The 22,695-nt window shown below is 37.5% G+C and overlaps 1 protein-coding gene across 1 annotated transcript in view; it reads left to right on the forward strand.

The window, feature by feature from the left end:
- The window catches only part of LOC132260780 (uncharacterized), a 76,255-nt gene that overhangs the window by 11,561 nt on the left and 41,999 nt on the right, over positions 1–22,695 (forward strand). The window contains exons 3-4 of the mRNA XM_059759110.1: positions 3,120–3,155; positions 3,220–3,324. Of these exons, the coding sequence (XP_059615093.1) occupies positions 3,120–3,155; positions 3,220–3,324 (141 nt within the window). The remainder of the gene's footprint in view (positions 1–3,119; positions 3,156–3,219; positions 3,325–22,695) is intronic.

Raw genomic sequence — 22,695 nt, forward strand, 5'->3', positions numbered from 1 at the left:
AAAGTGGTTTAGCTGTCGCTTCGTGTAGGTGGTAAACAAGATCTTCATTAGTCTCCATTCCACCACTGCACGGGGGTTTCCTTCCCAGATGAAACCCACCCTTGGGTCGTGTTTTGTGGGGTGTTGCGCAAGAGGATGCAGGCTGATCACCGTCATGCCCGGAATCTCATGTGTGTCTGTCTGTGTGAGTGTGTGGATTTCCTGGGTTGTGGGTGGCTTTAGATGAAATTCACGTTAGATGAACGCCCACTTGAAATTGAAATTGGTGATGGCGAGAGACATAGAGAGAAGTTGACACGGATGATGAGGCTTCGTCGTCAGTGTTGTGCATTTAATAAGATTCACATTCAGTGAGGCGTCCTTTTGCCGGTAATTCAACCCTTCGCTGCTTTGTCGTGTACCTCAAACACATCCCAGTGATGCATTTGCTGGCGGCGGGAGGGTGGGAAATAAGGGGGGAGCCTTAATCGGGGACGTCGGGATACACGGCAGGATTTCAGTGCTGGGATTTCAAGGGTGGCATCGCAGGCAAAGTCTCTGGGCGAGAGTGAGTGGGAAGATGCGAAGGAACACAGAGTGAATCTCTAATGAAACATGGTACATCATTAATATCTGGAGAATTTCACCTGAACGACGCGCGGCGGAGGAAGAGTCTGACGAGGGCGGGGAGAGGAGTTCTGTCGTGTGATCTTTTAGGTGAAATTGGCAAATATCTCCTTTAATTTCATTATATAGCAGAGATTCCACTTAAAAAACTCTCTTTTCAAGCTTCATATGGAGAAAATATATAAATCTCCGACTAAAGCATCGTTGCAACTTTACTGATTTCGTATTTTAATTCGTAAAAGATACTAATGGTGGCGCTAATGTAAAGTACGAATGAAATACGAACGAGAAGGCGTTGCAAGGCAAATTTGGGAGTTTATTTAATACGAATTTCAGCTGCCAGAAAGTCATTTCATTCCGCCTAGTTTCTGGCCATTTTCCCCACGAGGAAGTTAGCAAATATTCTTCAGTGGAAGTAAAGCGCATTTTTCCGTGTTCCTCCGAAAATAATCTCAAGGAACTTCTAGGAGTTTTCGGCGATTGCCAAGGAATGTTTTCAACGCTAAGAATGAATTCAACAGGGCAAAATAGTGAATTCTAGTGACAATACATCTTCATAAGCGATTTTTCCTGATATTGGGCGTGTTTCCGATGGGATTCTTGAAGCATTCTGCTGGCCAGATTGTCCAGAAAAATGTCTTTCTTTGTGTCATTTTAGCACAGTTGCATTTTCGTGCTCCTGTCAGCCTTTTATGTATTTGAAAATTAGTTAAGAAACCAATTGGATTCCTTGGAAAAAGTCTGAAGATGTCCGGAAACACATAACCTCAATCTGGTGCATTGAAATGTGCACAATTGGTCAAGAAAATCGTAAAAATATGTAATAATTTTCATAAAAACATAATTTTTGTCTATTTTCCGGTTCTTCTCGTTTTCATGTGTCGAATAATATGAATTGACGTCAGGTGGAAACGTTTATTAGTAAATAATACGAATTGTAATCTTGCAACGCCTTTTAGCGAATTCAAATTTATGACAGCTTATTAAAAATGGTTTGAACACAAAGTTGCAACGAGCGGTGAGATTACATTCTTGTTAACAACATAAAGTGTTTTGTTGTTTGACGACAACAACGATGACGCACTCCATGGGATTTTGGGGTGGAGGAAATGAGCGGGAAAAAATTAATTTGAAGAAATCACAAAGTAATCAAAAAATTGATCGAGTGATGCTGTGTGTAAAAATCGCTTTCTCATTGTTAAAATCATTTGTCTATTTGAATCTCCTATTGATCCTCCCCAATATAATTCCTCCACAATGCCTTTTTTTGTTGGCTCCTACAAGAGATTCAAAATGCTTCAATGTGAAGAGAAGAAGAAGATCCCAAAGGGGCAATATTTCTTCCAAATGTTGATATGAGAATTGATTCATTCAGAGGCGCTGCCAGAGGTCGAGATTCCACATTGCGATAATTCAATCATTAAATCAGAAACTTACAGCTTTTGATTGTCATATTTTGTATGATCTTTTTTTTTTGGTATCTTAGAAAGAGTTTTGTAACGATGTGAATGAGTTTGGAGAGAAGTTCATTGAATTGAGTGCTGAAACTGTGCAAAAATGTGGCAAAATCAGCAGAAATGAAGCGTCAAATTGCATTGCAAACCATGCAAAATTGCGTCAAGAAATCACACTTGAGCGTTCAGTCATTGCTGGAATTTCGGCGAATCCTCTGGTGTGTTGGAAGAATTTGTGGTGAATCAGTTCTTGGAGATGAATTGATGTCTTTCTCGTGTGTGTATTTTTGTCCTTCTCACGCGGAGTTCACATGAGTGATGTGGTGGCGGCGGCCAAAAAAGGCGACCAAGACACAAATTAAAAATCCATTGGTCGATTAATCAATCATGAGTGCGTCTATGTGTCTATGGCGGGTGTGTACTGGAGTCGTCATCGTCATTGTTTCACACACAATATGAGCGACGACGAGAGCCGCGAGAGGCGCGATGGTGACACGATAAACTCCCAGTGGGTGAGTGGCGTTTCGACTGACAACGTGCCAAGACAATTGCGCCGGCTGAGATGCGTGAACTTTTTTGGGCAGTTCATCGGCTGTCCAGGAGAGTGACTCTTCAAAATATTGTATTTTGCCCGCGCGCGCGTTCTCGAAAAAGTCCTCCCGTTGCGCTGCTCGACCTCTAATGATGATGATTTGTTGATTCTCTATTGGACCATGGGGAAGAAGAGCGCAGCGATTCCTCCACAATGGATTGAACAAATTGGTCAAGAGACTGAAGAGGAGTGATCGTGTGTAATTGCCTTTTCGTCTGTCTCTCCTCTCTCTCTCGCTCAGGCGATTTCTGTGTGAATGAGCATTCGAAATATGGGTGTGAGAATGAAATAAATAAAAATGCTGGCGAGGAAGTGGATGAGAATCCATTCATCACCTCAATGGGATATTCGCGGTGATTTTTATGGCCAAAATTATTGCTGCCTTTTTTATGGCTCACATATTTTATTTATTTATTTGCCAAATGTAATTGATTTACAATTTGTTGGTTTCCTTAATTTCTTTTCAGATCATCGACGCCGAGATAAATGACCAAGAAGCTTTGGTGAGTGAGAGAAAATTGTTGAAGTTTATTCGTTATTCTTCTGTAATCCTCTTGCTTTCTTAAGGTCTCCGATCCGAAGGCAAAGGAGTGGCTCGTGAGCGCCGCCAGATGCAATTATCAGGAATTGTCTAAATTAGCCTCGGATAATCCACGATTGGTGAAACTTCGGGTGAGTCAAGCTATTCAATACACTCAAAAGTCATCACTGAAATCACTTCTCTATCGAAATTTGCCGCATTTTAACTCAAACAGCCACTAATGGTTTGAGAAAATGGTTATTCTTGCGCTGGAAAAATTATTTTGTAAATGTTTCGGTTGATTTTATTGGACTAAAATATGGCAAATTTAATAGAATAATGAGAAAATATTACTGTTAAAAAGACACTTTTTAATAGATTTTGAGTATATTTAATCCAGACAAGCTGTAAGAAATCAATTTTTATTACATTTCAATGATTTTTTTTCAAAGTTCTGTGTTGAAGAAAATAAAAAAGCTATATTTTCTCATTTTAATTCATTTATAAACAAACTTTTGGGATCAAAGAAGCATTTTTTGCGAAATACTGCAGTTTAAGATAGATTTCTTGGGGAAAAAATGAACGACGTTAATTTATAAAAAGTTGATTTTTTATATTTTACGTCGAAGCTCAAGAAAATTGTGAACACTCGTGTTTTTTTCATAAATCAGATTTTTTACTTTTTCCCTATAAAATACAAATCTCAATATTTTTTCAGTAGATAAACAGACAAAAAGCTATCCAAAAATAGTTTTCAATTCACCCATTGCTATAAAAATACTTTTAATTTCAAATCCAATAATGTTTTCTGCAAATTATCCATACAAATAGACTTTAAACACTCTCAAGTTCTTCCTTTGAGAAATTCCCACGTGTTTTAGGTCTGTAATTAAGATCAAATGTCACAAGACGTCTTCTTTCGTGCTCCAGTATAAGAAAATCATTAGTGTGACAGCTGCAAATTTCCATTTGCATTCTGTGCATGATAATAATTCACTTTCATGTGACACCGATTATGATGGGAATCTCTTAATTGAAATCTTAAATCTCTCTCTTTGGAGATTTTATCGATATTTAAAAAAGTTTTTTGCACTGAATTGTAAATTGAAGTGAATTGAGTGGAGAGAAGAAGAAGAAAAAAAATGAGGCGATGTATTTATCTTTGGACTCTCGAGAAACTGTTTATTAATTACAATTTCATCTATATCTGGTTAATATCTTAAATATGACTTGACGAATTTGAACTATTAGACAGGCGAGTTGATTAAGGTTGGGAGAGAGAGAAGTTAAATAGATTTTTTTTGAACCTTCTTCACTCGCCACTATTTACAGCTTATATTGAATTCAATCGAGTTGAATTGGAAATAATTTGTTTGGTATGAAAAATATTGTATTTTGATCTCAATCTTGGGCGCTGTTCGTGCTCCAAAATGAAATTAGTTTTCAAAATATGTTTTTCTAATTGTTTTCTCTCCTCATCGTGTCTTATACCCATCATAGAGTTTTCAATTGAGTTGTGATGAAAAGGTAGTTTTATTTTTCATGCTTCATAATCTCTTGCGTGGAGTTTACTGACATTGGAAATTAGTTGGATTTGTGTTGAATTTTCTACCAAGCAATTAAAAAAAAAACTGTCTTTCCTGGGAACTCTTCAGCAATGTGTTTTGGGGGTGAAAAATAATATGTGAAATATCAGCTAAAATGTCAGAGAATTGAGGCAATTTTCACATATCCTTTCGCCCTTTTCTTGGGCTCTCTTTTGGACAAGGCGGAGTGGAGAAAAAAGATGACAAATGTGCAGATGAGAGACAGGAAGTGCCTCTGAGGTCCATGGGAAGAATATTAGGCCAGGATCGTAAATCATGAAGTTGTCCAATGATCCTAATTAGACAATGAGACGCAATCCGACACTGTGGCGCCAAATTGTGGCCTGCGAAGCAGTCAAAGATATATTCAAATTTCAGCTTAGAAAGATTCCCTGGGATTTCTGCATATCTTTTCTGTAGCAAAATATGGAGTATTTAGTGTCAACACGTTGTCTTTCACGCAGAATCTTCTTCTCTTGTCTCTCCATGTCATCCAATAATCGTTGAATATGTCCTTCTGATCCTTCAGTGAATACACTTCAAATGAAGCACTTCATCGAAGAGAGATTTCTTTCACCATTGGCGCTGATATTTGAGTGAGAAACACATGTTTTTACCCTAAAAGTTCTGCATCTCTTTTGTACTGTCATCATCACTTTGCGAGAGAGAGAGTCTCAAGAAGTGTACAATCTCAAGTAGGTTCACGGAGAAGAAAAAAGGGTCCTGAAGAGGGTGTATAAATTACAGAGGGAGGAAGAAAAAAATGCAGAAATCTCTTTAAAATGACAAACATATGTAATGCAATCTGTAAATGGTTGAATTGTGTGATAAATGCTGGGCGAGAGATGGTGGAAGAAGTGTTGGGAAGAACACTTTGACGATATTTACAATAATTGTAATGTGCAGAATAGTATCAACTGCCACATGCATATGAAGGGATGTAACGACATCCCATTAAGCATAAACCAACCAGACACACAGAGTCATATTGTCATTCGCTTTTGTGTGACTGTTTCTCTGCTCAAATGGTCAATTGCAGTGACTTTATGGGAGAGTTGTTGAACATCACATAAAATGGACAAAGTTTTCGGTTTTGTGGGTGAAAATATTTTGTGCAGTTTGTGCTGCCAAAGTATTGTAAAAAGAGACTTTAGAGGATCACTTGAGACAATTGTTACACAGAAATTGTCTAGGAAAAAGTTAATAAATACATGTCACAATATTGTCTATCCTTCCCTGGGCAATAAATTCAGCCAGTTTCTCAGAAAATTATCAAATTTCAGGGATTCTCCAAATTAGATCCTTTCGATACACATTATGTGTTGTGAGGTTGTTATTAACCAGAGATTTATTGTACGACTTTTCCAATTAAACCACAAGGAAAGCGAGAGAAGAAATTATGAGGGATTGTGCAGATTTCAACCCTGAAAATTGATCCACAAGCAAAAGAAGTGCATTTAGAGGAGATGAGAGCGAGAAAAGCGACTCTCTAAATGGGAAACCGTCCAGCGGAATATATAAGAAAAAAAATGGAAAGACAGTCAGAGCACACAACACACAATAATGACGACAAAGCGACATAATTCATTTGCGAGTCACTTCCAATGACTGTAAATGGTTGTGGCCTCATCCCAGAGGAATTCACAGCGTGTTTCTTGCCTCTTGCTTGCTCGCCTTTTCGCCTGAGCTCGTGAAGAAGGACAAGACCTTCTTTGCGTGGTAAGACTCCTGGCGCCAATACTGAAATGTCGATTCCAAAATTCATTCTGACGAGCTGTTGGCTGAGCATCTCCGCCAGTTGAAGCAGTAGCACAATCCGTGATATTGCCTCCATAACAATGTCTCGTTGTGGAATTATTGCAAAAAAGAATGATCATAGCACGAACACTGGTGCCAGAAGTGAGAGTAAAGGGTTGAAAGAGTTGCTGGAAATGGGAAAAAATTAACTTTTCATTCTTCTAGCCAATCCCAACGAACACAAGATGCTAAATCTCAGAAGTTGAACTTGAAATAGTTGATTTTTGTGCTATTATCCGCTCAAATTTTAGCCATTCGGTTGATACACTAAATGCATTAAATGCACAGATGTCGCATCATGAAAAACCATGCCATTTCAATCATATACTTCGTAATTACAACACTTAAGTGAATTGTATAAATAGTGCTATGCAAATAACCTCAAAAGTGAGAGATTCACATGGAAATCGGATGAAGGGAAGTTAATGGAAGTCGGATTTCCTGGTTTACTGCTAAATTTTTATCAGAAAAAAGCTAAAAATCGAGCACAATTTTTAGCGAAAGAAGAACAGAAAAATTCGGAGCATTGCCAAGAAAATTGATGAAAAATTATCTTAAGAATGTGCTGTAAATCGATGTATTTTTAACACTATTGAGTTTCCTCCATCGATCACTGCAATCGCTGAACGATTCCATTTCAATACTTTGGCTCAGCACTTTTTAGCTGAATTAACTGCTCATTTTGAGCTCTTTTGGCTTGCTGGGATGTATTGCGGTTATTTTAAATCCCAAAGTCGCAAAAAAAAGTCACTAAATTACCGATGATATTTAATTCCGCGACTGTCTTTCGTATGATTTTGCCTGCTTAGGCAACACTGGCGGGATAAATGGCATTAAATTGTTATGTGGTAATCCAATAAAATATGAATCAGACGCCACGAAGGGGTTGGGGGAAAAAGTGAAAAAGGGCCAAAATGGGTAACATATTGATACAACCCATAAACACTTGAATTTGCTATTGCATCCATTCGCGTCGCCCCAAACCATTCTGCGAGTGTCATCCGCGTGACTCCCTCACCATGTTTCAGCCCTAAATTTTCATGCAAAATGAGGCGATTGAAAATGTAATTTGTAATTTCAATAAATAATCATATTAAGTAATACAACGCGGCATGGGCGCATTTATTGTATGGAGCGGAAAACCATTGTAAAATTTTGGTTACATTAAAAACATTTGGTGTGTGTGTGTGTGTGTGTTTGTATTTTGTCAGAAATTTATACAATTTTGGATATGCGAGAGACAAAAACATTGTTTGGAGGTGAGTGGGCTGAAAAACATATAATTCAGAGATTTGAAAATTTAATCCGCTCTCAAACAAACAAAATACTAATTTATTAGTCAAAGAGTGACATGGAAACTATTTAAAACATGCTACTATAAGTGAAAACACAACATTATAAATAAGGGGCGTTATAATAATAAATTTGCATGTGTGATTGCAATTTCCAACTACCTTTTTCATTCCTATTACTACACTATATGTTGTAATATGTGCAAATGTGTACACACTGAGAGAGAGTGTATTAAAATGGGCAAAAGAGCACAAGCAGCAGCGCGAACAATTTGCCAAGTGAGCCCGAAACTGAAAATTTACATTAAGTACACTTGTCTTGACATCGCCAAATGACAAATTGAATGTTGAGAGAGCAACATCAGGCGCGCGAAGAGGCTCAAATAGGGCACAATGGTGGGCTATATACGCATATAGTTCTGTAATCACATCGGCTCTGCCAACCCCATTCGCCCACCCGCAATCCGCCGCGAAAGAGTGCGCACAGGTTTTGGCAGAGAAGAGGAGGACCTCTTCTGTGGAAAACTTTCTCCCGAAACATTGTTCGCACCGCATTTGAAAGTGAGAGTGGCAAATTAACTTCCTGTGTCAGGATAATTTTTCTGTCCATGTAATACCTCTTCTGCATGGCTCCGGATGACAAATCTACCATCCCTTCAGGAACCATTAAATTTCACCTACTTATACTCTTTTGGCAAAGATAATGCGCGACAACAGCAAAAACATGTTTCTCTCCATTTGTTACAACACATATGAAACAGGAGAGCAACATTTCAACTATACTCTGTGATATTTTCCTAATGAGTTTCCTCCTCATGTGTTTAGTGAGGGGGTGGGAGTTGGCAAATTATCGCCACTTTTCATGTCACTGTGTGACCTTCTCTAAATTATCCAAAAATACAACCCAAGTGTGGAGAATAACAGCGAAAATTTGTATTTTACGCCAGTAATTCTCTGAGAAAACAGCGTTACTTAAGGCTGAAATGAGGCCTTAAGGGATACGCATGTCGTATAATGTATTATATTTGACCAAATTTGGATAGAAACGCTAGATTAACAAGGAAAAGCAAAAGTGCAGAAGGTAAATTAGTCGATTTTTGAGCAATTTCAATGGTTTAAATCTAATATATTTAATATTTCAGTGTTAATTTGTATGGAAAAGTCAAGAATCTCAATTTTGAATAAGAAAACCTATTAGAAAAAGGAATTTGGATTGAAATATTTTTGGGAAATACAATCGGATTTTCTACATGCCTTTCAAATTTAAATTTCTGCCCTCTAGCGGCAATATGTGGCAATATATTTAAAAATGTTTAAATTTTGATTGAATCTTCGGGGAAAATTTTAAAAAATTCCCTCAATATTCAAACATTTAAATATTTAATTTGGATATTAAAAAATTATTTAAATTTCTTTATTCACAAAATTTATGATGTGAATTAACTCAACTTTATGTCTTAAATACATCATAATACGATTCTTTTTATAACGAAATGAATATTTTTGTGATCCATTTAGTATTAATCACTGGGCTTTAGGAGTGATTTTCGTGCCAAAACTCCCATTCGCTGTACAGGCAGTTCAAGGATGCAACATCCTCTTTACACAGCCTCTTGCCAAAAAAGTCATGAATGAATGGAGGGTGAATTTATGTGCAATGCGGTGAAGAAGTAAAACGACACTTCTCAAGTGGCTCCTCAGTCTCTTAATGGATTCTCAAAAAGTAACTTGAGCTATCGGTTACAAGGGAATCACTTTATCCTGTGACACGCAAAGTTACCAATTTTTTTCCACCGTCATGTTCGTCATTTTCGGTACAAGATCATCTCCTGTTTCATTTGGCCTGCTTTTCTCCACTCAATGATGCTCAGTGACATTTGTTTGTTTTGGGATGTGTGATGAAGATAGAGAAATGACATGGTTTTTTTCCACATTCCTGGCTCTCTGGATGAAGAGGATTCTTCAGAGGGTTTGTTGTAAGTGATCATATGGGGCGCTTGTTACTCATTTGTATAATTTGGATGTCGTAAATTGAGTGTTTTTATCTAACAATCCTTCGGAATGGGTGTTTTTGCTGAGACTTCAGACAGTGTTTGAGGGCGGATGTGTGACAAAAGGATCACTTATGTTTTTAATATCCTGAGAGAAGCTCTCTCAATACCATTTATCGAATATAATGTGTGATGAGGAAGAGAGAGAGAAATGAGCGAATGTCTAATGAGTTACACAGTGTGGAAAATGTGTCTCAATGCAAAAAGCCCATTTATTTAATGCAAATGAAATGTTGTATTAGCATTATGGGATTTTGTATACATAAGACAATGCCAAAAGATATGAGCAGAAGTCACACAGAAGCGAGACAAGACGACGACGACAAGATGATTTAGCGCAAGTTAGAAAACATCGAGTATGAGAGATAGAGAGACTCTCTCAGTGTTTTTACAAAAAAAAAATCAGTTCACAACACGCGAAAACGCGTGTAAACATTATGTAAATATTGCTGTAAAATGGTATTTCGACATGGGATTTAACAAATTATTTTATTGGTTGACGCTACATTTGGGTTGGCTTGTGTACGTCTTTTGTATATAATATTGACGACAAAATCTCATGTTGTAAACAATCTCATGAATTTTCTCCTCTCCTACACTTTACGTTTTAATTCTCTGTCTCAACACAATTTTCAATTAGTTATCATACATGCAAAATATTGCTCTCTGTCCAATAATGTGGAATGTCTGCGCGGTGGATGAGAGTATAATTGGGTGTTGACAGATTTCTTTTCATATGCAAGACAGCAAATCACAGAGAGAAAAATGTATTTTAGTCATGAAAATGTCCCACCTTTTCAGATTATCTCTTCCTCCTTCATTGATAAATATATATATATATATATATATATGTGTCTATATGGGGAAAATAGCCACCCAAAGAGGAGATGAACAAGATTTTACCGTCTTTATCTCATCGTCGGTTTTTTCGTACACTTACACTACACACCCCTTTTTATTGTTGGTAATTTATTATCGTCATTCAATACGTCTCTTTGATCGTCTTACGATTTTTTCGGTACCTTTTTCTTCGGCATCACCCACAAAACGGCAAGAGTGAGAGCTTCTCCAGCGTTTTGAGGATGGAATCAGGTAAAATGTGGACAATTATTATTGTCTCCTTGGTGTTATTGTTGCCTGAAAATGTCTCTCTAACTCTTTTTCTTCGTTTATTATTATTATTCACCTCAAAATGGTCCATTGATTCGTGTGAAGAGAACAAATGGCGCCAGGCGTTACCATCGCGCTTAATATATTTATTTCACTGCCAAGAAAGGTTTTATCTGGAACCTGGAGATGAGGTGAAAAAAAGGGAGTGAAAGAAGAGAGAATTCAATGCGAGATTGAGTGGAAGAAGAAGGAAAAAATCCGTGACACGTTTACGGCGGGTCCATCGCCTGATTGTGTCTCATTCTTTCCACCCGAAGTTATATGGGAATTTGAGGGATTATCGCGATTCTTGAGAGATTCTTGGATGTTTTTTGAAAATTTTGTCACAAGTAATTGAAGGTATTTTCTTGTCGCTTTGCGATGCTTGTAATAAAAACAAATGGTCTGTGCGCGCATAATTCTGCTTTAGTTTGCAAAGAAATGGTGGCAAAGGACGCGCAATCAGCATTTTATTAGCCGTAAAAGAGATGATGACAGAGAACGAGTTGAGGAGGGAGATAACGAAGTAGTGGAGATTAATATTTTATTTCATGTTGGCAATGTCTTATCTCCATTTATACCCTTTAAGATTATTTGCCATCAGCATTAAAATCACACGAGAGGCGAACGATGAATGGGGCTTAATCACATATGAGACGTGTGTAATTTTTACTCAATCGCCCCATTTAAATACACACTTTAAGTCGCTGAGAATGCATAAAAAATTGCCTATTAAGTTCAATTGGGTGTAATTGGAATTTATGCGTATTATTGATTCAGACGAGCCTTTTTTGCCTCTTCGCATATTCATTCAATTTACCTCGCAATGAGTTATAGTGTAAGAATCCACGTAGTTTGCAATCGGTAGCAGATTAAATTGTTTTTTTTTCTCTCTCCCCGCATCCGAAGATATGGAACTTCTTTTCCACAGCGCCAGAGGATTTATTTGTAAATTGGAATTGGAATGAGAGACGTGGTGAAAAATTGCATTTAGCCTGAGAGGAAAGGATCACGGGAGAGAGATGTAAATAGTGAATAAATTACATGTGTTTCCAATCATTGGATGCTCTTTTTGCCACACGAGGGAAGAAAAAATACAGATAACAAGAGGGAGCAAACGCGCCCCAAAATGACAATCTGATTTTCAATTGAATTGATGGCATTGCGGCGAAGTGCGCGCTTCTCGTGCGTATGCCAAGAAATTTTAATGAGTAAAATGCCAAAGAGGCTAAATTGAAGAACGCCTTTAAGCATCGTCAATGACCATTTATCACTCTTGGACAATCAATTAAAAGACTGGGAAATTATTCGGCCACCGAATTTCATTCATCCGTGAGACTGCAAATCGTGGCGCGTTGCTCAATGGCTAAGCGAGAGAGAGGGAGAGAGAGAATGCATTGCGACAGAGCTGCTTTTAGTGTAGATTGAGAATGCAGATCGGTTTAGGCTCGGGGTTTTTGCGTTCTTTTTGAGTTCATGAAAGCAGCGAATTTGAGTTGCAATTTTACGCTTTTCGTAGCTTATATTGGCGGCCACCCGACGGCGCTAGTGTAAAGTACGAAGTCGAGGAGACTTACATGACTTTAACGTCCTCATTGAGGGACACAGCCTTCTCCATTGAACGAGATATCTACACAATTTCTTTGTTTTACAGTGGCAGATTGTCAGCTTACCAACCAACCATAAGTGGTTCTAACGTTCACCTTTATATATACAGAGGTAGAGCACAAGACATTTCCAGTGAAGCGTATATTTCAGCTTGAACATTCAACAGCAACCATATGAGCTACTCTAATTTACCATTGAAAGGCCTAATTTTTTTTCAATCGGTGGGATTCGAACACACGACTGTAGCATCGAGAGTCAAACGCATTGATCACTGAGCCACAGCCGCCCTAAGACAAGTAAACACATAACCTCAATCTGGTGCATTGAAGTGTGCTCAAATGGTCAGATAAATCCAGTCAAACTGTGCTAATCAATCTAAAAAGAACGTTTTTGGGCTCGCAGAAGATAAATTTCTCACTTTCGTAAATGTTATGAAATGAATTCATATTTTTGACATCTTATTTTATATGTCATGAATGTAAAGTCGCAATGAATTGTTAGATTTTTATGTTGTCAACTCTGAGATCTTCCTTATCCGTGTTGGCTTGTAAATCATATATTGGTAATTTAGTGGGTGGGAGAGGTTGTGGAAATTGACTGTGCAAATATTGTTTGGAAGCATGGCAGAGTTTATGGGCATTTAATACGAATGGCAAAACATCCGTATATATATAAAGGATTTTGTGTTGCTGAGAGTGAAAAAGGAGAGATGGTAGAATTTGTGAGAAATTATCGAGTGGATGGGATGGTCTCTGGGTTAATTATTGCGCTCCTCAGCAGCCCCAGTATCATCGATCAGCAAAGCAAATAAGCGATTTTGTCCTGGGTGGGGTAGAAGCGCCAATTGGATTTTGTTATATGATCCTCGGAAGAGCCACTCTCTTGGGGATAAACCTGTAGAGGCAGTTCCAGTGATTTATCATCAATTGCCTCAATAGCAAATTGACATGGTTTATTAGTGAATATTACTCCACTCAGGCATGAGCTTCTTCTTCTGTGCCAGGAGGCTGTTGTTACTTCCCTCCCCGTTAATTTATTTTTTGCTGCCTTTCGCCGCGAATCATCGCCTTAAGGGGGATAATATCAAATTAATTTCTATATTTGTACTTACTTTCCAGTGTCGGTAGTCATTTTTTTTCCTTCTCCACCATCATCTCCAAGGCATTTCCATGCGAAATGAATGCTTACAGTTCTTTGAGATAAAATCGCACTTTTTATACACACAGTGTTTGGATTGTATATAATTCTGTGTATACGGCAAAGTCTCCTTCATTTGTGTCGCGCTTGGTGTCGCGCGTTGACTGAGATGCTGAGGAAATTGTGAAGAATTTTTGCGCTGTTTATCATATTTAGTACAATTATTTCTGGGTGCTCATTAATAATGGGGTTTTGGTGACATTTGTGTGGCATATAAATTAGTTGTGGCATGACAAAAAGATGTTTTGAAATATGTCTCAAGATGTAGAATGTGATTTTCTAACAAACTCTTCTTTCCATCCATGAATTTTCGGGCTTTCTTTTTTTTTCTATGTGTGCTAGTCAAATGGCTCTAATTTATTAGATTTGAAAAGAACGCGCGCCATTGTGGAAAATGGAAGAATATTGTCATGGTGGAAACATTGGTCAAGAGAGAGAGAGAGAGGAACTAATTAGGGCGGAACAGGACATTGGACCTGTGTTTTATTTCCTTCGTGGTGTCATACCTCTTTTTTTTTGGTGTGTACAAAAACCCTCCATGCGCTTTTTCCACGTAATTTGTCCCCGGACAATTCACATGAACATTGTTCTGCACTTGTATGACAAATGTGGGGTTTAAAATAACACACGAGAGCGCCTCCCAAACATCATCCTCATCCATTTGGCCATTAACCAACGGGAGAGAGAAAAAAAAAAGCTGTGAGTGAGACCCAGAATTGAGGAGGAGCCCGAATAAACAAACACCGTGACATGAGGCGGAAAAAAGACAGAATGTATTCATCTGTCACGAGAAAGTGAATTCTCAGTCGCGTTAGAGTGGAAAAATTTCTGCCCTTTTTATGAAATGTGGTTGTTTAGATTCTGTGGGTCATCAGCTTTCCAACGATGCCTCACTTGGACCCCTAGACCCTCAGGTTCTCCCAATTTTCCACGGATTTTCCTCAAATCGGGCTCAAATGATAGATATTGAAGTTATCTACTACTTTGTAAGACGTTGTGGGAACTTTAGATCACTCCTTGTTGGTCAAAAACGATCCTTTGTGCGCTACTCCTTTTTTGGACGCATTTTAATAAATATCTCCGAAACGAAGGAACTTTTATACCAGATTATTTTTTGTCTGAAAAACAGGGTTTTCCGTCGTCAAATTTCTCGATCCGAACATACTAGCAGACTATATTTGGACTTCTTTAAGTGAAAATTCAGATGATAATGATAAGATTTTCAAATAAATGAAGAAAAAGGCTAATATCTCGACTTGGCTCTTTAACGTGATTTTTTGATGGAAAATTGACTCTCTAGAATATCTACTGCAAATTAATGTTTCACTTGTGCTTTGGCCTCTATTGGCCTTGAGTAGAAGCTGAATGGCAATTTTGCATATTTGCTCTTATCTCAAAAAGGCTTACATATACTCCATAAATTTCCACGGGGTTTTCACTATCCGGACCAGGTATAATGCTGTGTGTATTCATTAGGGAGTTCTTGAAGGCATTTTCAACGTCCATTTTGAGTTTTCTGTTGATTTACCAGTGTTTTTCCTGCTCATGCGAAGGATGTTGTATCCATGAGAGGGTAATTGAGGGTTCGAGAGGAGCGCTAAAATGGTCAACAAACCGCACCCGTGGGATTGACCACTCTTTCATTTTCCCTTATAAACTCCCTCTCGCTCTCTCTCTCGGGCTGTCGGGGATGTATTCCCTCATGGTGGCCCCCGAAAGCTTGTAGCATTGCAATGCCGAAGGGCCAAAGTGACCACCTCACCCAAGTCTCTCTCTCTCAAATTGTATATATATTCCAAGCTCCGGAGTAGCGAGTTTAATTAACCCAGATGAGCACAACATGGTTGACCATAGTCCAGATGAATACAAATTGGACAAACCAATATAGCCCATGAAGAGATGTGTGTGCATTGGGAAGTGGCGGGAATGAATATGTTTTCCTTCCTCTCTCTCACACTCTCAATGTTGGGTTAATTCAAATTTACGGTGGAAAATAAATTAATTAAAATTAATAACACACCATGCCACCTTCTGAGGAGGGAATAAATTAAAGACGACGCAGCTAGGCAAGACACAGTGAGGGAATTGTAGGTGGTCTCGAAGAGGCGCATCTTCTAGTATTTTTTTTTCGCTGAAATTCTTCACTTTTTTCCCTTGACGCAGTGCATGGAAAAATTCCAGGAAAATTCCTGAGGGCAGAGCAAGGAGAAAAAGAGGCCCATTCATATCCACTTAATTGGATGACAAATCTATCATTTTGGCCAAGAATACTGTCACAAAGGCACGTCATAATCACAACATCCTTCGACTTTTCAGCATTGTGTGTATCTTTTCGATGTCGCATGCCTTGAAAAATCGTCTTGATTTTGTCGCTTTTTTCCGCAACGCGTCCCCATCAAGATAATTTATGTGTGAGCTCCAAAAATAACACCATGTTGTGCAAATTATTCCAAACTCTCACTTCTTTTTGCTCATCAACACACCGCGTGTTCCGCTTTTCAGCCCAGAGGGAGTGAGAGAGAGAGGGTTCTGGGCGATGTCGTGAAAGGAGTTGACATGGAGGAGTGAAATGCGAGGAGGCAAATTATGCAAAATTAAGCATGATATGAAATATTGAAAAATTGCATCCAACCAGACGACAGTTTGTGCTGCGCTCAATTACAAACATCACACACTTCACTTCAGACCGCGAATTATGACAATCGTCAGCGCGAGATTGCGGAGTGAATACATAATCTTATCTAAATCTTTGTGGCATTTCTTAACGATATTTTCATGTTCAAATTTTGAGATTGGATTTGAGGGGAGAGAATATTGAATATCGACGGGTGAATTGAAAAGGATGAAAAGTCAAAAAGTCAAGTTGAAAATTTGGCGTTAATATCGTAGAGAAATTTGCCAAATTTACTTCAAAACCATAAAAACACCTCCTAATCGTTCGTTAATGTGTTAATATTGCTCTAAAAAAATATTTCAGATGATTTAATTGGTATTTATTAGGATAATTGAGTGAAATATGAAAATATTACTTTCCAAAGTCGATTTTATTCATCTTTGAGTCGATTTTATCGAAACAAATGACAAAAATTAAAAGAATATATATGAGAAATATTCATTCAAAGTCTAAAAAAAATTTAACGATACTTCTGAAGATCTAAAATAATTTCCCAAAAAGGCGTTTTATGCATTTGACAGCAATTTGAGACGGTTTTCTTAGACAAAATGACCAGCGTAAACAATGAATTGTCAACTTTTCATAGTTTCAACCCATCGATATTGAATGGAGCAAATTTGATGACAAGATGAGCGACTAAAAGGCCACGAGGATGCATTTTGTGCAATAAAATAAATTGAATATTGTTGAGGAAATTGGAAAAAAGGCAAAACATGCCTCACTTGCACTCCATCTATTTTTTTTTTAAGCGGAGTATACAAATAAAATGCAAAGTAATTGTGGGGTGTGTTGTACAGCTCTGGGGGGGGGGGGTGGTTAAGTTTGTACTTTTCACCCCCGCGGTCTGGCGAGAGTTGTTTAAAAATGTGTTAAACTAAATTGAATTGTAGCATATTTTCAATTAAAAATGCATTTAAAAGTTCATTTGGATGTTCACATGCGTCCCTCCCCCATTGGATTGAGAATTGTAGCAATTTTATATTGATTTAAAATGTGTAATATTTATTTTTCTTTCTCACTCCCCGGCGCGATAATTCTATATATATATATATATTATATATGTGCTGTGCATGGGATGTTGTTCGATGGTTTGTGAATTAATGTCTGGCAAATCCCACATGCTCATGTGAGAGAAAGAATTAGAGTTTAATTGTTCGCGATGGAGTTTATGGGTTGTTTTTAGAGCCTTTTTCTGCTAAGTGGGCAGAATTATATTTTCCCATATATATATATATATATATAGTGCGGGTATTTATTATAGATTACTGAGGCAGCAGCATAACTATCTTCTCTCTCGCGGCACAAGTTTTATTGTTGCGGTATTTAATGTGGGGAGGGATTTGTGAAAGGGAAATAATTTTACCTGCTGTATTATTAATAATACATACAGTTTAGTTATTTGCGTACTGTGGTGGTTCATGTACTGCCGCGGGCCTTGTTGAAAATTCGCAAGATTGTACGGCGTTTTGGGTGCGCAACACTCCCGGTGGATTCCCATTGAAAAGCAGCCTCGCATGTTCGTTACCAATGGGAGGTTAACGGTGAAATTCACATTCCTCTCATTAGGATATGCCTCTCATTTTTGACGGTCTTTTTTTCCGCTGCTGATTGCGCCTGTGGATAAATTTAGCGAATCAATACGCTTCAATTTTCATTTGAATACTCACCAGAGTCTATTCACTGTCATCTGTCTCATGTTTCACGTGATTTATGTCGCAGCAACTGAAAGAAACATCCCCAACTTGTTGATAGAAGACATTTCCCCTCCATTTTAAATCATTCCAGCAACACTTTGTGGCACTTAATTGAGTGGCGCACGTTTTCTTTTCTGCTCCATCATTTTTTGGCGAGGAAAATTGGATGTTTATGGACGTGCACTTAGGTATTATTATTATATGCCCCATCTCATTTTGATGTTGAGATCCTCCCGTAAAAATGTCCTGAGAAATGCTATATCACAGACTCTTAGTTTCGAGAGAGAGAGAGAGAGTGACTTTTATAGCGTGGCCCGCATAAATCAAACTTTATCACCAGAATGTCGGTGTTGGGAGTCATCTCATTTATCTAAAATTGTTTGACATTCAGATTCAGTTTATGGTTTCCAATGTCTCACTGGAATATTCTCATCGTATATCTCCTGTTTGGAGACTTTTTTTCTCTCCTTCTTTTCCACTCTCTTGCTGGAAGATTTTTCACTCGGAGGGTAAGAAGATCAACTCCCGCGAATGCAATTAATCTCTTTTCGGGGATCCTCAGCACATGAGAAGCACTGCATGCGATGCAAGGGGGAGATAATACAGTCAGAAGTGATATACAGATCAGTAGAAGTTTAAGGAAGTGGAAGTGTTGCAATTTATGCAATATTTGGTTCATAGCTTTGATTTTCTGTTGATTATTTTGCTCTAAGAAATTAATTTTTATTCAAATCCTAATTTTGACATATTTTTCTAGGTTAAATAACATCTTAAAGTAGTAATTCTTTTTACTTTATTGGTAGAATTGCGTATTTTTATTCAATAAAAATCGTGATTTTAGGAAACAATGCTAAAATGAAAACATAACCTCATTTTCTTTTTAATAAACTAATGATTTTGAGTTAAAAATCTATGAAAATTTAATTAAAGAATCAAAAGAATTAAAAGTGTACTTTTAGCGGAAGAAAATCATAAAATATTGTATGAAAACGTGAATTTTAAAGTTGTTAGTTAGATTTCGGTTAGATTATGGTTAAATTGTAGTCATATTCCAGTTATTTGCTGTTTTTAGTCTTCTTATAAACAATCCATGAAGTCTAAAGTCCTAAGAAATGTTAAGGATTTTCCATACAAATTGTGTAAGTGTCAGGAAGTGGTGTACAGATTTTAGTCATACTATTTTCCCCTTGTTGCGCTTTTCGCCCCGGATCTGATGGTATTTTTGTGGGTGGAGAAATAAAACTTACGATTTGCCATAAATGTCAATTAGGAGAGTTTTTCTCGTCATTATGCTGAATGCGTCAGTGAGTTGAAGAAGCACAGCAATGCTATATGTATGTATGTATGACTGTCTGCAGACGTGCAAAACATGGGAAAGATGGCAAAAAATACTAATTGCACAATTTCAGAATATGTTCTAATAGTAATCTTGTTTTCTTGGCACAGCTATTTGTCTTTTAATTACATGTCTCATTAGGAACATTTTGCTCGTGAAATACCAATGATGTGTGTGCATTAATTGCAATGGTGTATTATTAATATATCAAAATCCCATCTTGCCAGATTACACGTTTAATTTATATTAGGACTTGTTCACTTCTGCACATTCTGAGTCACTTCTCTCTGAGATGTGGTGATTAAAATATTTTCCCGCGCGTTCTTTTTCTGCGAACACATGCGCGACTCGATGTGGCTTTAGGGAAAGAATTTATGTGAGCTTCACACTGCGTCTTAGAGAGAGAGATAGAATAGATTGGGGTTGCTGCCTATGAATGAATTTTAATGGCACGTTAAGTGTGAATTGCTTCTGGAATCATTTCAGTTCCATCGTCTCATATTATACAAATTAGAAAGGCTCTCAATCATCTTTTTCACAGTTTTCTCTTGACTTAATTAATTTCACTATTTCTTTGATTGATCTCTTCATTATTTAAAACTCCAAACTCCTGTTTCGACTGATCTTCCTCTAGACTTCACAAAATCTCTCGCTGCCTTTCCATCAACTTGAAGATGGTTGATGATGAAAAAAGCCGATGAAGTCAGTCGGTCTTTTCTTAGTTTCCTTTCAACGCCTGCGACTGTCACAACAAATAATGACGGTGTGTATTTCAGCTGGGGATCTTTTTTCTTTTTCTTAAAAGAAAAAAAAAGTCTCATAATTCCTCTCTTTCTCGCGCGGAAAAAAAATCCTCGTGTTGGCTTTAAAATTGAAAAAGTGTCGTCTGTCTGATAGAGAAAGATCACAAATGCGACATGGCGCGAGGGAAAGATAAAGAAGCGCCCCTCCTTGAGTGCCTTAATTTGTTTAGCAAGACGAAGATCATGCCGAGGAAGAGCAAAATGAGAAAAGATCTTGTGATTTATGCAGTGTCGGTGATTTATCGTGGAAATTTAATCGCAAACTCTGTGGGTGGGTGGCATTTCAGACCATGGAAAGAATACGCCATGATCGAGAGTCACAGGTTGAATGGATGGGGTAAAAAACCTCTTAATTAAATCACGACTTGTTGTGCGGAAATTGCTTGCTAAATATTCTCAATAGTGATTTGTTTCGTGTCTGGTGCAGAAGAGACTTAGGAAGATGAAAAGAGCAGTGATAATCGAGTGTAAAACAAGTGTGCTGCGGTGATAAGAAAAGTCTCTCCCTTATTTTTGCTCTTCTTTATCAATTTGCCCTCGAATGAATAATGCGTTTATCAATGAATTGCTCTGGAATGCCATTAAATTGGCTACACCAAGGGGGAGATAATACAGTCAGAAGTGGATGTGTTGAAAAACCTATAATATTCCTTTCCTGAGTGCTTCTTTTACTAATTAATCATCGAGATTCTCTGAATTTCTTTCCATTTTCACACAGAAACAAACGTAATAATTTTTTTTCTAGGTTATGTAACGAATTAAAGACAGATTTAGTGAATAATTCGCATTATCTTAGGCAGAATTAAGCATTTCCAAGCAATTAACAGTGCTGAATTGTGGTAAGATTGAATATAACCTCAAAAATAATCATCTTTACTTGGAAAATGCCCGTTTCGATAACTCTCTGGACAATTTTGACCATGAATCAACAATTTTAGGCTCATTGGTAAATCATAAGAAGTGATTTTGCAATCTAGTAAGCTTCTAAACGGAGTTTTTGAAGATCTCTTGATGATATTCTTGAGGTTATGGTCGGAAAAGATATCGAAAAACAGCGGTTTTAAGTCGATTTTTAGAGAAATATCGAATGAAAACCTAAAACCGCATTATTAAAAGTTTCATGATGATTTGGGAAGCAATGTGAAAACAGGCAAATTTGGAACTGTTTTACAGATTTAAGGCATATTATCTCCCCCTTGGGCTATACAAAATGATCTGCTGAATCTCTTCTCGAGCGTAGAAATGCATTTTTAAATTGAATTAGTCAAAATGAGGTATCGATTGCAAAAATTAAATTGAATTTCTCTCAATATTTTTTTCTGGCTCGATTGACTGTGTAAATGGAGAAAAATTGATGTATTTCACCCAATTTGCATTTCATTAACTCGAATGGGAGAATTTATTTGCGTAATTTTTGCTCACACGCGGGGCAAATGGAGAAATAATCAGAGTAAGAAGACCAGCAGTGCTTCCATTTGTTGCACTCACTTTACGCACTTTTTTTCCATCAGAAAATAATGCGTGCCGAAGAGATGAATTGGCGAGGAATTATGATACGAATATTGTTGCAATTTTTCTGATTAAACAGCAGTTTTTATTTCGCGGATCGAATCGACGAGGTGTTATTATAGGAAAAAGGCAAGAGTAAACAGTCTAAGAAGCAACTGACACGGATATCTGTTATAGAGCATATAAAGTGAGGTGAATAATTGGTATGCTCAGAGTGTTTATAAATTCACAAAAGAATTTACGGTGTTACCCAAGTTATGGGATGTTGAGTGCGATAATGCTGCTATTAATTATTTTTTGTTATTTGCATAAATGCGACGATGCGATGGTTTGTGCCTTCCTTTTTGGCTCCGCCGTCCCCAAAAGTCATCCACTCGCTATGACGACGAGAGGAATTAAAAAAAAAATTGAATTTATCCGCTTGTTTGCTGCACAAGAGCCACAAGGAGGAGATCTTTATGTTTGATGGGTGGCAAAAAATACGGTAACATGGAAAATGGTTATAATGTGTGGTGGCTCATAAAAGTCTCTTTTCTCCCCATTTCTCTTCCCGCCCGAAATAATGTTATTTTTATCTAAGAACATACGTGCAACACTAAATTGTTTGTAATTATGTTTTATTATGTTTTGAACCTTATCTGGGGTGGAATCACACAATTGTCGCGTCTCACTGGGAAGAAAAAAAGATGAATTGCGAGGCTGAAGTCTGAGAGATGGCGAATTATGTGTGGAATATAATTTAAAAAGTCATCAATATTTATCATGTGAAATATTTAGGTAAAACCACAGGGAGACTTGACTTTGAGGATGAGAAGGAGAAGAGTGGA

This window comes from Phlebotomus argentipes, unplaced genomic scaffold (assembly GCF_947086385.1).
Source record: "Phlebotomus argentipes unplaced genomic scaffold, Phlebotomus argentipes genome assembly scaffold_18, whole genome shotgun sequence".
NCBI classification, from domain to species: Eukaryota; Metazoa; Arthropoda; class Insecta; order Diptera; family Psychodidae; genus Phlebotomus; species Phlebotomus argentipes.